Raw genomic sequence first — 16,725 nt, 5'->3', positions numbered from 1 at the left:
AAATAATGTCAGTTCACAGCTCCGTAATAGCTTAAAGAATCCAAAGGCTGGTGCACATGGAGCAGACAGAAATCCAACAGCGTCCTGCCATTCCTGCTGTGAACCCAGATTTTATGATCCTGAGACTGCCAACTTTTCCCATCACAATCTCAGCAAGTCTTTTGAAAAAACAGACATAAATGGGAAGTCAAAAACTATGGTTCAAGACCATGCTGGTTTGAGCACTTGAACAGTATTGGAATTTGTGTTACTAATTCTTTCTGCAGTATTTACTACACTCACAGCTGATGATTGCACAGATGTCAGAATTCAGAATAAAAGACTGAGGAATTTCTGGTGAATACCCACCAACTGAAGCAAACCAGCCCATCAGGATTTGTTCCTAAAACCCCTAAACCTTCTTCATAAACAAAACCCACCAGAACACCTCAGCACACATCAAACACACTCTTAAAATCTCATTTAACCCATCCGTTAGTGCCTTAGCCGCACGTCAAACTCCCCAGTCTCACTCACAGCGAATCCCGTAGATCATGAGAGGATCCAGCTGCTTCTTGCCGTGCTTGCCCTGGCCCGAGAGGTTGGAGATGGCCTGGATCTCCCTGTGGAAGAGGTAATCCAGCAGGGTCAGGGCCATCTTCTCGGCCGTGCGGCAGTTGGTGCTGATGTGCAGCATGTCTGCAGGCGTGATGGGGCAGCGCACGCGCATCTCGGGGTTGTTCTCGTCACCCAGCCACGTCCCGTTGGGGTAATCCTCTGAAACACACATGGGCAAAGGCTGAGCAAGGGACAGACTGGGGTAATCCATCCTCTGAAACACACATGGGCAAAGGCTGAGCAGGGAGGCAGGCTGGGGTAATCCATCCTCTGAAACACACATGGGGAAAGGCTGAGCAAGGGCAGGCTGGGGTAATCCATCCTCTGAAACACACATGGGCAAAGGCTGAGCAGGGAGACAGACTGGGGTAATCCATCCTCTGAAACACACATGGGCAAAGGCTGAGCAAGGGGGCAGGCTGGGGTAATCCATCCTCTGAAACACACATGGGGAAAGGCTGAGAAGGGAGACAGACTGGGATAATCCATCTCTGAACACAATGGGCAAAGGCTGAGCAGGGGACAGGCTGGGATAATCCATCCTCTGAAACACATGGGCAAAGGCTGAGCAAGGGACAGGCTGGGTAATCATCCTGAAACACATGGGCAAAGGCTGAGCAGGGACAGGCTGGGGTAATCCATCCTCTGAAACACACATGGGCAAAGGCTGAGCAAGGGACAGGCTGGGGTAATCCATCCTCTGAAACACACATGGGCAAAGGCTGAGCAGGGAGGCAGGCTCAGGACACAGCCAAGACTGCTCAAGTTTGCTCCCTCTCCCCCACTTTCCCTCCTGGTGTCCGTGGGCTTTCCCAGCTGAGCACAGCGGGATCGCAGTGGTGGCCATTGAGAGAAAGAAACCCAAATTCACCCAGCAGTGACCAAAAGTTATTGTTGTTCATTTTCTGACCTACAGAGCAACTGGTGCAGCCAGTCCAGGTGTCCAGCTTGCTCTCAGAGATCTCTTTTATTGAGAAACCACTCCAGGCCCAGTGCTCTCATCCCCTAAAAATGAAGGTTACTGCAACTCTGGGATATTCACAAAGCACAGCAAATTTCAAGCAGTCAACAGCTTTGAACCTTGTTTTCTCCCAACCCCAAACCCATGAGATTAAAGCAAGGTTAGGCAAAATTATAGATTTAGGAAATTATAACCAATAGTGAACACTAACTTGTTTAATCATTTAAAAGGAGTACATCAAGCAATTACAATAATTTAGGATGTAACCAGAGATCCCAAGCATAATTTGGGTTTTTCCTCATATTCACTGGCTATATTATTTTCTAAATAATAGTTTCCCAAGGAACAGGCCCAGCAGAAAGATAATTATTCACTCACTAATCATTTTCCCTCTTATTCAAATATAAGCCCATCGGTACCACAGCTATACCTACCTACACACACACTCAATATAACAAGAAGCTTTTTTATTTTTTTCCCAGTTTGCCAGGGGGGGAAAAAAGGAAAACTAAGGATTTAATTAAATAAATAAATTGAACTCAAATGAATATTAGGCCCTCACTTCAATTAACCCATGCAGACAATGCCAAAAGTTGATGGATTCAAGACTAACCAGCAACTGGAACAGAGCTCAGGACCAACCCCACCTCAAGTGGAGGATGGAACACACAGCCAAGGATGAGACTCCCATTCCAGACATAAACCAAACCTCCAGAATTCCTCACACTGCTAATAGGAGCTGGGTAGGAAACAGTCCAGCAATATTTCAGTGTCCACTGACATGGACCATTTGGATTTGATTGCCATGTTTGCTCAGCCGTGGAGTAAAACAAGGTTTGCTGACTGAGGGGTCACTCAGCCCTTCCACAGAGAGCTTTACAGCAATTTATTGTGAACAACATTCAGTTACAATTACATTTATGACTTTTTATTTCATTAAGTGATCTTAGAGCAGAGTTTGTCTATAGACAAAGTCCCCAATTCCTGGTTTCCAAAACCCTTCCAGTCCCCAAAGGAGGTGACAGAGCTCAGGTCAAACAGCGTTTCCTTTTCACACCGAGCAGCACCCACAGCAAGCAGCATCTGGATATCCAAATCCTGCCCTGGGGTTTATCAGACTACAAGCCAGAAGAACTCAATAAAATAGAACATAAAAGCAACTCCAAACACTCCAAACTGCTTTTCCAGCACGACCTTTGGGTTGAGTCTCCCCACATGTCAGGGCCGAGTTCGCAGCGCTGAGTAACGACAGGATGAGGCAAACGTTGGGTTGTGCAACCCTGATTTATCACTGTGAGCAGCAGATTATCAGCACCAGCACAGCCCCACAACCAGGGAATGGCTTGGGCTGCAAGGGACCTTAAAATTCATCTCCTCCACCCCTGCCATAGGCAGGGACTCTTTCCACTGTCCCAGGCTGCTCCAAGCCCTGTCCAGCCTGGCCTTGGGCCCTGCCAGGGATGCAGGGACAGCCAGAGCTGCTCTGGGCACCCTGTGCCTCCTCACAGGGAATGATTCCTTCCTTATATTCACTAACTTGCAAGGAAAACTATTTATTGTTGACGTATGTAGCAACTCATCCCTCAGATTTTTTTCTGCTGAAATCAGAACTTCATGCCCTGTCCTGAATATATTTTTATACACTTGCAAATTGTTTGTAATTTTTTTTTGCCTTAATTTGATCCTTTCTTTTTTATCCTGAGCCAGGATAGGTCACACTGGCTGCTTTCTGCTCCCAGCACCAGGTGCCATCTGAAAAATAAAGTGGTTTGGATGAGTTGTGCCTTGTTTTGCATGCCACTGTGTCTGGCCTCACCACAAGTCTGGTTACCATTATCAGGGAAAACAACAGGCTGTTCCTCAAGATAAATGGACTGGCTTAGAAAAATTTGGGCAGATCTGGCAAAGCAAAAACATCTCTGGATCAATGTGTACGTTTTTCAAAGAAATTCTAGGAAGGCTGAATAAATTATGCTCCAGCCTATCACAGCCTTACTGCCTTACAGCTCACAGGATTGCTGCTGGATATAGGAATTTTTATTCCTTATGGAACACCTTTTGCCTGCAGACTTTTCTAACAAACGTTGTTAACCTACATGAACCAAAGATTTTGTTCAATTTGCAAAATCCTCTCTTTTTTCTGCTGGCACAGAGTCCAGAACATACTGTTTTTACCACATGCAACTGTTCTTTTATTGCTCCCAGCCTGGAAAAAAAGACATTATCTTGTTATTCTGACCTATGACCACAATCCCCCCACTAAATTATCTCTTGCATTTTCCTCCTCCTTTCAAACAGAAAGGGAATTTATTTTATAACCATTTTGCACTAAGCATGACTGAAGTTAACCATGAATCCACTGCAGCTCCGTGAGGGCACAAAAGCTGAATTATTCCTTATTTTAGATCAAAATCATTCCTGCCAGGCTGCCAACACATCTGGCACTTTGCAGGGAGCAAACACAGGAGTGGCACCCAAAAATCTGGTGGAAAGAGGAAACCCAGGGCCAGTTCTGAGTGAGGCACAAACACCCTGAGCTCTGGTGTGGGGTGGAGGAGAATGGATAAGGAAGGAGAAAACAGATTGGGAATTGGATGGAAATTCCCTCTGAGCAATTAAATACATAAACAGTATTGAGTAAGTCTGGGTCATTGGAGGCTGCCAGCACTGAAAGCCCCTTCAATGCATGTGGAATGGTTCTTCAGGGGCATTCTCAGGCTTCAGAGGTGACATCTGGGTGGAATCTGGGGGGGATAGGTTATTTAGTGCATGCACTGAGACTCCATCCCCCAGCACTCACAGCCATACCCTGCTGCTGCTGCTCCTTAAAGACTTCCAAAAACTCAGCCAGTGTCAGCTGGGGAGGAAGGGAACGCTCAAAGAACACCCTTCCCTTCAGCTCAGTGAAGTACAACTGCACACACTCACCTGGAGCCCAGCTCTTCACACACCTTCTCATTTTGCCCTATTTTTCTTTAATTAACTGAGGAAGAACTTCATTCCCTGGAGGGTGGCAGAGCCCTGGCACAGCTGCCCAGGGACAATGTGGGGTGTCCCTCTCTGGAGACAACCCAAACCCACCTGGATGTGTCCCTGCCTGGGACTGGGTGATCTCCAGAGCTCCCTTCCAACCATTCCCTGATTCTGTGAATTTTCCTGAGGACCCTGCTGCCCTTTCAGGGGAAAGGAGCTTCCTTGCCCTGTTTTACACCAATATCAGATCACCACTGAGCATTTCTCCTCCCAGTGCAGAAAGCCCTGCCAGCTGTATCAGAGTCCCTCTCTGCACTCCCAGCCCCATTTCACCCCACACCCATTTATTTCTAGTTCCTCTTCATTGTTCTCTTTTCAACATCACAAAATTTGCCTTGATCTCCATTCTGCTGAACCCAGTTTGCTTTCAGGGCTGGTTTTGACTCTTTTTTGCTGCATTTTTTTTTATCTCCCAGCACAGCTGACCATCCATCCCTGTTTGGGACGTGCTGCCACGCAAACAAGGAATTCTCTGGGAACAGGAGGAGCCAGTGTGGGGTCAGCAGCATAAGAAGCCCTGTCAAGAGAACAAAAACCAGACAGGGGCTGCTCTGGACGTGCTCTCCCACCCAGGGAAGTGACAGACACTGAGCTGTTCCCTTTTTCCATTGGGATAGGCGCCCCTGGTCTGACATGAGCCTAAAAGCAAAGCCAGGCTCTGCTCTAGCCCCAGGAGCTGTCAGTCATTCCTTTAAAACTAGGGAAAACAAAAGGGAACACCTGCCCACAGAAATACTGGAATTAACATGTTCCATCACTCCAAGAAGTTGTGTTTATTTTACTCTCAAGGCTGGGTGCGAAGTTGGCAGTGGCAGCAAAAGACTGGTAGGTGCAGAGAGGCAGAAAGATGAATTAATCTTTAAAAAATTAAAATAAACCCTGAAAAAACAAATCCTAACTTAGAAAAATAAACCTCCATTTCTAGAGAAGTGAAATAATGTTTTGGCTGATGTATAGAAGATTCAACATCAGCATCATGTGGAGGGTTGGAACGAGATGAGCTTCAAGGTCCCTTCCAAGCAAAACCATTCCGTGATTCTGTGATCTTTTAATGAGCTCCTGTCAATTAGCAGAAGTTCACAGGGGCAGTGATTAATTGGCAGAGACTCCAGAACACTGACTTTATTAATTAAAAATCATTAAGTCTGTGGAAGGGAGGGACAACCAGGCTGCAACTTCACCTCCAGATCCAGGAGTGGGACTGAAAGCTGTGCTAAAAGAAAGGTTAAAGAGCTTTAAAGTCACATTCAGCAAAACCTCCTCCAGCACAAAATGCAGCTCAGACATTGGGAATCCTGCCTGAGGAACAGCACACACAGCCTGGGCACAGAGCTGGAGCTCTTCACTGGACTGTTCTTGTGGGGGGGAAAGAAAGGTTTCATTTCCTTGTGAATATCAAAGAAAAATCCCAGAATCATGGAATGGTTTGGGTGGGAAGGGACATTGGAGATTATCCAATTCCAGCCTTGACACCTTCCACCATCCCAGGGTGCTCCAAGCCCTGTCCAGCCTGGCCTGGGACACTTCAGGGATGGGGCAGCCACAGTAAATCACATTTACTGATTTTTTGGAAGTCTTCTCTGGGAAAGCCATTCCAGGGCCTCCCCAGTCTGACAGGGAGGAATTCCTTCCCAGTACCCCACCTAACCCTGCCCTATTTCAGTTCAAACCCAGAAGAATCTCTGCTCCAGGTAAATATTCCACAGTACACAGAGGCTGGGGCTGAAGGAGACCCAGTCCCAGCTCACTCCTGTGGATCCAGGACCAGGAGGAATTTTGGGAACAGCCCCTGCACTCACAGGTTCTTCAGCCTCAGCCCAACATCAGTGAGGCATCACTTGTTTGTTAAGAATAAGCCTCAGTTTTGGTGAAATCCAAGAGAGATTCCCTTACTTTATGACTCATGGAAGGATGTGATCAGATAAAAAGTTCAGATAAAAAAAGATCCAAAAAAACCTCAGAGAATTAAAAGCCATGGACTCAAAGGGCTTTTTAAAACCTTGGAAAATGTGTTTCACATCAGAAAATCAGATTTCTAATGTGGATTTTGCCCTTTTTTCCTTGTTTAATATATCTTTGTTATATTTGGGTGGAGGTGGGCCAGTGTTAACTCCAAACATCCCTGTGGCAGACACCTGCAGGAAACTTGTTCATCTGCTGGCTCCCAAAAAAAACCCAAAGCAATTCAATTTCTGTAATTGTCTTTGGCTTTCACCAGTCCTCATCAGTGTCTCCACATCAGCAGCACATCACTGTGTTTTAGGGTACAAAAGGTTCACTCCTGCTCTGCTCCTCTCACTGTCTGTGCCTGTCCTGAGGAGCTTGGCAGGAAACAGCTCCAAGTGCTCATCCCACAGCTGAGATCTCAGCCTGAGCTGGAAAATCCTGTGCACAGATAAGTCTGGGACACAGAGCTGCTTGGATTCCCACTTGGAAAGCAAATCCTCAGTGCTGCTTAATGCTGCCATTATCAAATGACTGCTTCAGATGCCAAGTTGAGGAGACAAGACGTGACTGAGGAGTTTTCTCTGGAAAAAATATCAGTCATCCCTTAATTAACACCCAGTCTCCCCTTATCTGCTCCAAAAATACATGGCCACATTTCCAGCTTGGGGTTCTCTGCATGAGAAACTGGAGGGACAGGACACAGGGATGGTTTCACCCCAGGGTTACGTGGGATTTTGGGAAGGAATTGCTCCCTGGGAGGCTGGGGAGGCCCTGGAATGGATTTCCCAGAGCAGCTGGGGCTGCCCCATCCCTGGCAGAGCCCAAGGCCAGGCTGGACAGGGCTTGGAGCAGCCTGGGACAGTGGGAGGTGCCAGGGCTGGAAGTGGATGGGCTTTAAGGTCCTTTCCCACCCAGATCATTCCCTGATCCCATGTCTTCAGAGCTATGAAGCCCAAAGAATTGATTCACAGATGAAGTTCTGTGCAAGGAGGGCATTAAGGACCAGCTGAAGCATTCAGAATCTTCAGAATGTTAAAATGCACAAGAACTCTGGAAAGCACAGGAAAAGAGTCTCAAAAGAACTAATTTTTAAATTATCACAATTACATGAAAGCCAGCAGAGAGCAAAGAATGCCTTTATAGAAATCCACTTCCTAAATCCTGGAAATATTCACAGCTCAATGTCAGACAAACCCAACTCTAAGCACAGCTCAATTGTTCTTTCCAGAGCCAGGATGGCAGAGTGGAGCTGTCCTGAACACCTGGTGTTTGGTCTCAGTCCTGGGCTGGGATCTCCATCCAGGTTTTACCTCTACACACCCCAGAGTCACCTGGAATTCTGTCCCAGCTGATGAAAGCCAAGGGCTGCTGTGACTTTGCCTCTCCCTGCACACCAGCCCTGTTATTCTCCATCTCTTCCTTTATTAATAATTGAATTTGTGCCACCCTGCAGGTGAAGTCACTTAGCAATTCCCTCCCGTGCAAGGGCAAGGGCAGGTGGAGGGGGGTCACTGATCTGATCCTCAAAGCATTCATCAATCTCAGAGATTTTGAATGGATGAGTGTTCCAGAGGTCTGAGGGAAATCAGATCTGCAGACATTAATGGATTAGGTGTTTCTTCAGAATTTACATGCACATCAATGGGTCAAACATCACATTTGTCTGTGCAAATCTGTGCCAGACCAAGACAGAAAAGGAATTACACAACAAACAACCTCCTGGTGCTGGCAGCTTTGCTCCTGGCATAGCTGACAGAGCAGAAAAAATTCTGGAATCACTGAGGCTGGAAAAAACCTCCAGGATCAAAGTCCAAGCTGTGCCCATTCCCACCTGGTCCCCAGCCCAGAGCACTGAGTGCCACCTCAGGAATTCCCAGGACACCTCCAGGGATGGGCACTCCAACCCTCCCTGGGCAGTTCCCATCCCTGACCCCCCTTTCCATGGGGAAATTCCTGCTGCTGTCCGACCTGAGCCTGCCCTGGCCCAGCCTGAGGCCGTTCCCTCTCCTCCTGTCCCTGGAGCACAGCCCAACCCTGTGGCCAGGCTCTTTTACTGCCCTAGGTGAATCCTTTGAAGGCCTTTAATAAATCCCTACTTTATTCCTTTAACTCTGTCCAGCCTCTGTTCTAGTCAGCCTCTCGGAGCATCACTGCTTTCTCAAGATAGATTAGGGCTCTGCGGCCTCACACCAGGCCTCGCTCTGAGGCCTTCAGGATGTCAGGCCTAACACACCACCCAGACTAAACTACCAGACCTAAGGAATTACAAGTATGCACACTAAGAGTACTGAGGATACATAAAATGTACATTAAAAAAAAGGCAAAATCTCCCCTCGGCCCCTCACGTACCTTCGGAGTTGAGGGTGATGAGGGTGACGTTGTTGCCGATGCTCTGGCTGCCCACCTGGCCGCTGTTGGACACCGAGTCGCTGGCCTCGGAGCCGCTCTCGCCGTCCTCGTTGTGGCTGTCGTCATGGCCGGGCACCTTCACCACGATGGTGTTCTGCCGGCGGCCCGGCACCGCGCTGCGGGCAAGGAACAGGGGTCACCCCCAGAGAACAGCCCTCAGCAGGAACGGGAGCGTGGAATGTCCAAATTCCAGTGTCAGTGCAGCCCGTGGGCCTGCACGTCGTTGTGAGGGCCAGCACAGGTCACATCGAGGGAACGGCCCCTCAGAACGAACGTGAGCATGGAATATCCAAATTCCAGAGTCACTCAGTTTAGGTCATGGCCCTGCATATTTTTGTGAGGGCCAACACAGGTCACCTCCAGAGAACAGCCCCTTAGAAGGAACGGAAGCATGGAATATCCAAATTCCAAAGTTACTGAGTTCAGCTCATGGCCCTGCACATTGTTGTGAGGTCACCTCCAGAGAACAGCCCCTCAGCACAAATGTCAGCATGGAATATCCAAATTCCAGAGTTACTGAGTTCAGCTTGTGGGCCTGCACCTCCTTGTGAGGGCCAGCACAGGTCACCTCCATAGAACAGGAGGAACATGAGCATGGAATATCCAAATTCCAGAGTTACTGAGTTCAGCTTGTGGCCCTGCACGTTGTTGTGAGGGAATTAAAAGCACTAACTGACAAAATAAATGTGTTGGATAAAATCAGCTCCTATAAACCACTCTGCCCCTGTGGAACTCGGAGCTATCCAGCAGAATAAAAACCACACAGAACAACCAGGTTGGAAGAGACCTTAAAGATGATCAAGTCCAACCCATGCCTTAACACGACCTCCACTAAACCCTGGCACCCAGTGCCACATCCAGGCTTTGTTAAACACACCCAGGGATGGTGACTCCACCACCTCTTCAGGCAGATGATTCCAGTACTTTATCACCCTTTCAGTAAAATACTTTTTCCTAACATCCAACCTAGGTTAAGACTGTGCCCTTTGGGTCACACGTAGCAGAAGGAATAAAAAAATCTTAGGTATCAACTTCCTACATCTGCCTCAATGGAAAAGTCTAGGCCCTGTGTGCAAAACAAAAGAAATATCCCAGTAATTTATGAAAATATATCAATTACCACCATTTTCCACCCAGAATCCCCAGGTCTGCTTGTTTAAAATTCACTTTAGATAGTCCAGGTTTTCCTTGGACTGCATATTCCTCCTTCAGCTGGTTACATACAGGATTTTGGTGTGCTATAGGAATCCTATATCCACAGCTATAGGAAACCCTTCTGTAACTCAGCAGAGATAATCCCAGCTCCTCCAGGAAGCTCTCTCCCACCAAGAGGGAAACAAGAGAACCTATCCAAGCCCAGGTTCAGTCTTTTCCCCCATTATCACCTCAAGGATTCCTCATTTTTCCCTTCAAACTGAAGGGGAAAACTGGCCTTTGGAGCTGGCCCTGCCCAGGGAGGGAAAGAGGGAGGGTTCCAGGGAATGGCACTCACTTGCTGAGGATGTTCTCCAGGGAATCTGCTGCTCTGCTCAGAGGCTCCTCCTGCCCCACCATCTTGGCCACGATGGAGTTCTGCCGGTCGTTGTTGAGGATCACCGTGGTCTGAGGGACAACACTGCAGAAAAAATAATCACAGAGAGAACAGGAATGTAAAGGAGCAAAGCTTATAAATAATCCATGAAGAGAGTTTTGGTTTAAGTAATCCAGGGAGGGTCTGGGCCTCGTCCCTCTCCCGGCACTGCTGACGCCGGCAATCCATCGAGGTGACACCGGCACCACCTCGAGCACTCTGATTTTTCCAGAGGATGGATGGCTCCCATGGAATTATATAAAAGTCCACGACCCCTGGGGAAGCAAGAAGGAATTCATCAATTCAGGGCACACAGGGGGAAGTCTGTAAATCACAGCTCCACCAAATTCTTTCTGGGAGAATCTGAGTGTTTGCAGAGGTACCAATTCACATGGTAATGCCCCGGTTTCAGTAGGATAATTCCTAGGAGAAGAGAATTTGAAAGGATTTATTGCAAAAGTGGACAATGAGCATGGTTAAAGGACATGTGCTGTCCTCCAGGGTGGGGAGATGAGCAGCACAAGAACAAAGAGGACCAGACTGTACCTGAATAAAAACAAGACTTAACTATTTCTTGTGTGCATTTCACACATTAAAAAACCTAAAACCAAACACCAAAATCACTTAATGTGTGAGAAACCAGAAAAAGCTTCTCTTATCACTCCTGATGACAATGGAGAAGGAAATCTTGAGACAGGCTAAGTTTACACTGGAGTGCAAAAAGAAATATGAAACAAACAACTCTACATGCAGATGGGCACCTGACCTGTTTGCAGGGATTGCTCACGTTACTGCCACACCACACTCAAGATTCCCAGGTGGGGATTTCAGACTTAAACTGTTCCTGCTGTGCTCAGGGAGAACTGAGGGAGAGAAATGTTGGTTTAGTTCCCCTTTGCTCTCCCCACAGTAAACAGCTTGTTCTTCTTGTCACTGCTCCAACATCCCAAACGTGACTGGGGGTCATTTATTTTCCCCTGGCTAATTACTGAAACACAAATGAAGCCAATCTGGTGATAGCAAGTGTGTTTCCTGCAGCTGCAGCAGAGCACACACTTGAACATTCTCGTGTCTGTGTAAGCCCCAAGTGCCAAATTATCCATCCTCAAGGAAAGATAAGGCCCTGTCGTGGAGCTGAGGATGAATGGATCCCAACTTTTGGCACAAACAAAGTGCTTGACCCCGGATTTTTTGGCTCCAAAAGCCCCAGGCTGCAATGCCCTGCCTCCCCCTGCCAGGGACTGCATGTGCTGCTGGCAACAGCTGGGATTCCTCAGGGAACCCAGGGAGCCCTGGGTGCAGACCTGGGCGGCTCTGGGAGATTCTGGCTCATCCCAGGCAAGGGCAGGCTCTGCCAGAGCTCCTCGTGTGCACAGGGAGCTCAGATCTCAGAAAGGAAGAAAGAAATGGGGCCTTCTGTTGCTTTCCTGTCATTCTCTGGAGAATCAGGATTTAGGGCACTTCCAGTCACCTGTTCAACCCAGACATTTTTATTTTTGGAAAAAAGACAAGTTCCATCTCTTTTCTCTGCACCAAACATTTAAAAACCCCACCAAGCACTTGATAAAAGAGGGAGATGTGGCAGTGCTGGCAGCTCCCAGGCCAGCAGCATCGTGTGTGTGCTCATTATATTTCCCAAATTATCCAAACAGCTGCCCTGCAAGTTCTCACAGCCCAGTTTAAAATGTTCGAGTGTTTTACACTTCCTTTCAGACACTGTTCTTTATCAGCATCTCCCTTGCAATCACTTCTGAAGGCCTGTTTAAAATGTCACTTACCAAAGCTTCTTTTTAATGAAGACTCTGAATAATTAATTTCAACTGGAGAGATAAATGCAATAAAATTACATTTAGAAAGTCCTTAGCATTTTGCTCTTATTAAGTTTGGATCTGAAGAAAAGAATAAAAGCTTTAGCACTAAAAACTGGCATAAAATAAAGAACTGAGGGGAGTTGCTTTGTTTGAGGAATGATCATTTTTATGGATTTCTTGAAATTCTTCCTGATGTCCAATCTGGACCTCCCTTGGAGCAGCTTGGGGCTGCTCCCTCTCATCCTGCCCCTGCTCCCTGGGAGCAGAGCCCAATTCCCACCTGGCAGCACCCTCCTGGCAGGGACCTGTGGAGGGTGATAAGGAATTTGCTTCCCTGGGAGATGTTCAGTCTCTGTTTTCAGATTTATTTAGAAATGTGATGAATAGACACAAAATAAAAAATGGAATTCTACATAAAATCAAACTATTGGGCCAAGCTGAGAAAAATCCATTAAAATTCATTAAAGCCAAGTGCATCCTTGGATTATTCCAATTCCTTTCTTCAATCTCTCCATCTCTTTCTGAGAATGAAACAGCTTTAACCATTCCCTCTGTACTAAAACACAGAGAACACAGAGGAGGAGGAGGAGGAGGAGGAGGAAAGCTTTGGATATTCCCTCAGACCCCAAGGGAAGCAATTCTGAGTGCTGCCAGTACTCAGGGGGAAGATGGAAGGAAAATATTCCAGGGGTCAGGGGGAGTTTCACAAACCCAGAGTGACTGCACAGGCCCCAGAATTTTCCATTTGTGCTCACATATTCCTTTCCCCACAAGCATTAGGACTTGGAGAGACTGGAGCAGCAATTTGCCTCTTCTTGGACACAACTCTCTAAAAAAAAATGTAAATGCATGCAACCTGCAGATATTTGGGAATTTTTTAATGCAGTTCACTGAATAATCTGTCAAATTACAGGTGAAAATATTCCTAAAAAATACACATGCCAACTAATGACTGCATATTTAGCTTCTGATTTTTATTTTGTTTAAATACAGAAGGCCAGTCTATATTTTGCATAAGGAAATTGCTGGCAAAGGTGATTTTCAGCATGGAAAATGTGTGAGTCAGATCTGATCATTCATCTTAAAGGCTGGGGCTCCATTGCCAATAACCTGCCAATCACCCAGAGTGCAGCCAGAGACAGAAAAGAACTTTTGGCAATGCCAGGACCATCCTCTCCTCCTCTTCCCAGCTGAACTTTCCATTTGGAGAGAGAGAGAAATCAGGCAGAAGGAATAAACTGACATTTCTCTCTTCCATGAGAATCAAAAGTGTTTCTCTAAAACACTGACAATGACTTGGAGTGAGATTTTCAGGCAGGTTCTTCCCATGGACCAGCTCATGGAGAAGTATTAATGGGAAGAGGAGCTGGAATTCCTGCTGGAAAACTCTGCAGCCTAAAGGAAAGCCAGGCTGGAAAAGAGCCCTTGAACTCTGGTATTTCCCAGTTTAAATTAAAATTTAAATGCACAGTTCATGTGTGGAGGACTATCACAATTATCCCTAGCAGGGAGAAAATCTAAATATAACAATTATTTTTGCACAATGTGCTGTTTTCCTTGTTTTATCCCTAGTTTATCTTTCACTAACACTCGTGTTCATCCTTTACAACAGCCCCTTTTTACATCTTTTCATCATTATTTAGGCAGATAATGTCCCCATGCTCCTTCCTCCTGATGGCCACCTGCTTCCTTTGCCTGCTGCTGACCGAGTTAAGGATCCCTATCCAAAAAGGAGAGAGAAAACCCACCCAGGATCTGCCACTGCAGCAAAGCCACAAACTGGCACAGAATCCATGAAATGGCTTTGGGTCGATGCCCCAAAATGCACCAACCTGTCCACGAGCACACTGTGCACAGACACCTCCACAATTCAAACTTAAATCCCCAAACTCATGGTCCAGGCACAGGCAACCACCAAAACAGCAGCTGTGGCATCCATCATTTTCAGAGAGCTGAGGATTAAAGATTCTCTTTGGATTCTGGACAGAGCAGAGACCCCAGGGACAGCCCCCAGGGACAGACCCCAGGGACAGCCCCCAGGGACAGACCCCAGGGACAGACCCCAGGGACAGACCCCAGGGACAGACCCCAGGGACAGACCCCAGGGACAGCCCCCAGGGACAGACCCCAGGGACAGACCCCAGGGACAGACCCCAGGGACAGACCCCAGGGACAGACCCCAGGGACAGACCCCAGGAGCAGGACAAGCCAAAGTCCACCAGGCAGGGCTGGAAAAACTCCTGGAGCTGAGAGCGGAGAGGCCTGGGAGCAATTCATAATAAAAGATAAAGCAAATGCTGCTCTATCCAAACAATTTAAACACAGTCAGTGTTGAATTCTCAGCTCAACTCAGTACAAATCAGAGATTTTCCAAGTTACAAAATCCATCTTTAGCTACAGAGGAGCCTCTGGTTGGCTGGAGGCAGGAGAACATCAATTACTAGCTTTAAGATTAATTTTTTAAATTTAATTTTAATCCAATTTTTAAAGCTGTTAAACTCTCCTGGGGATTATTGTGCTCTGAGAAAAGCTGAACCCACCTGGAGAACCAAACTCCAAAATGACAACAGCCATTTCCAAGGAGTTCATCAGCTCAAACCCTCCTGTTCCCAAGCCAGGCTGCTCCTCCAGGGATTTTCCACCACCTCCATGGGGACACAAATCATTTTAGATCTTGGTTTAAAAAAATACAACAAAATTCTAAAATCTCTCATTTTGAACACAGCTGAAACTGTAAAAATTAAGTGTGGTGACACAGGGTCCAAGGAACATTTTGCTTTTAAGAAATACACAAAACAAGGAAAAATGACAAAAAACAGAAAAAAAACCAAGAAAAAATAGAAAAAATAGGAAAAAAAGGAAAAAAGAGAAAATATATATATGTTTTTTAAATAAAAATTGGGAAAAAGTTTAAAAATATTTTTAAAAGGAAAAATAGAAAAAAGTTGGGGAAATAATAAATTGGGGAAATAATAAATTAGGGAAATACCCATCCAGGTAATATGTGACATAACCAGGATTGAAAAGTGCTAGAAATTCCATTAATTATCATCTTCTACTTTTGATTCTGGCCAAGAAAAGGCCAGGTCATGCCAGAACCAGCAGGTCAATACCACCCTTTTGGAAGATAAATGTACTCATAAAAATACAACAGCAGAGATATCTTGTTTTCAGCCAGTCTGGGAAGAAATTTACAGTTATTACCCTTCTTTGAGCCTTAACTTCCTGAGGCAGATAAGGAGCAGCACTGCAGCACGTGGAGATCGTGCTCAGTGGGAAATGAGGCTGCTGCCCTGACCCTCAGCAGGTGCCAGGAGTGAAATTATTGATTAAAACAGAAATTTTGGGTGTTTAGAAAACACAGTTTGAATCAGGAGAAAGATTTGGAATCCTTCATTGTACAATTAGTTACTTGGAGATGGTTTTCCTGATTTTCTGACAAATTCTGGTATCAGCAGAAGTCTGATTTAAGCACTCAATTAAATTCTGATTTAAGCACTAAATTAAATTTAGATTTAAGTAGTAAAATCTTGGGGGTGGAGGAGGTAGTGTTATAAACTTGGTTTCAAAATATTAACTACAGGAAATGAAGCCTCACTGATCACCAGGTAACAAAAGTACAGAATATCAGATTCCTGCAAACACCCCTGAGCTCTTTCTGGGGGTTTGTAAATAATTCCCACCAGGTAATTCTGCTTTTCCTGCCTTTCCTAACTCCCAGCCAGCTCTGTGCCCTTGCCACCACCACAGACATTTTCCAGCCATTCCAAGGATGCTTGGAATGAAATTAGGGATTAAATCTCAAATTTCCAGATCCCCTGAGGGCACCCTAAAGAAATCCTGCTCTTCCCTTGCTATGAAAAACACAATTTCAGGAGTTATTGGGAGCAGATTTCCTGCTCATGGAACAAAGAGATGGAGCTCAAGATATGTAAAAATGTACAGTTCCTAAAAAAAAGGGGGGAATACTGTTTGGAAAGACATTCCAAGGGGTTTTAGGGGTTTTTAGGGGTGGAAATGCAGCAGTTGAGTGGCAGCTGCTGCCAAGGAAAGCAGAGGGAACAGGGGCTCCAACCTCAGCGGGACTGGGAGAGGTTCTGGAGCCACACAGGGTGGAAAAGACCTCCAGGATCAGCAATTCCAACCTTTTAGGGTGGCTCACCCTTGGGAATCCCTCTTTTCCATCCTGCTTCAAGTAAAACTGGGGCCCTCCAAACCCACTGAAAGAAATATTTCTTTTTCAAACTTAAGTGTTTTAAATTACTCTAAATTTCAGTTATTATATGATTTTCCAAAAGCAAGACTGGCAGGTTTTGAATTTTTAAAAACAGAATTATAGGTGTTTTAAGCTGCTCTAAAGTGGTACACAAATAATCCTGGGACACCCCTAAATCCCT

At 46.1% G+C, this 16,725-nt stretch overlaps 1 protein-coding gene across 3 annotated transcripts in view; it reads right to left on the bottom strand.

The window, feature by feature from the left end:
* BANP (BTG3 associated nuclear protein) overlaps window positions 1-16,725 on the bottom strand; it is a 109,545-nt gene that overhangs the window by 72,230 nt on the left and 20,590 nt on the right. For all 3 annotated transcript variants that reach the window (XM_030227716.2, XM_050978880.1, XM_050978881.1), the window contains 3 exons: window positions 10,440-10,562; window positions 8,888-9,063; window positions 517-756 (listed from right to left, as the gene is read on the bottom strand). In XM_030227716.2, coding sequence (XP_030083576.1) covers window positions 517-756; window positions 8,888-9,063; window positions 10,440-10,562 — 539 coding nt within the window. The remainder of the gene's footprint in view (window positions 1-516; window positions 757-8,887; window positions 9,064-10,439; window positions 10,563-16,725) is intronic.

This window comes from Serinus canaria, chromosome 11, assembly GCF_022539315.1.
Source record: "Serinus canaria isolate serCan28SL12 chromosome 11, serCan2020, whole genome shotgun sequence".
NCBI classification, from domain to species: Eukaryota; Metazoa; Chordata; class Aves; order Passeriformes; family Fringillidae; genus Serinus; species Serinus canaria.
The sequence above is the reverse complement of the archived record's forward strand: the minus strand, read 5'-3'. Positions and strand labels throughout refer to the sequence as shown.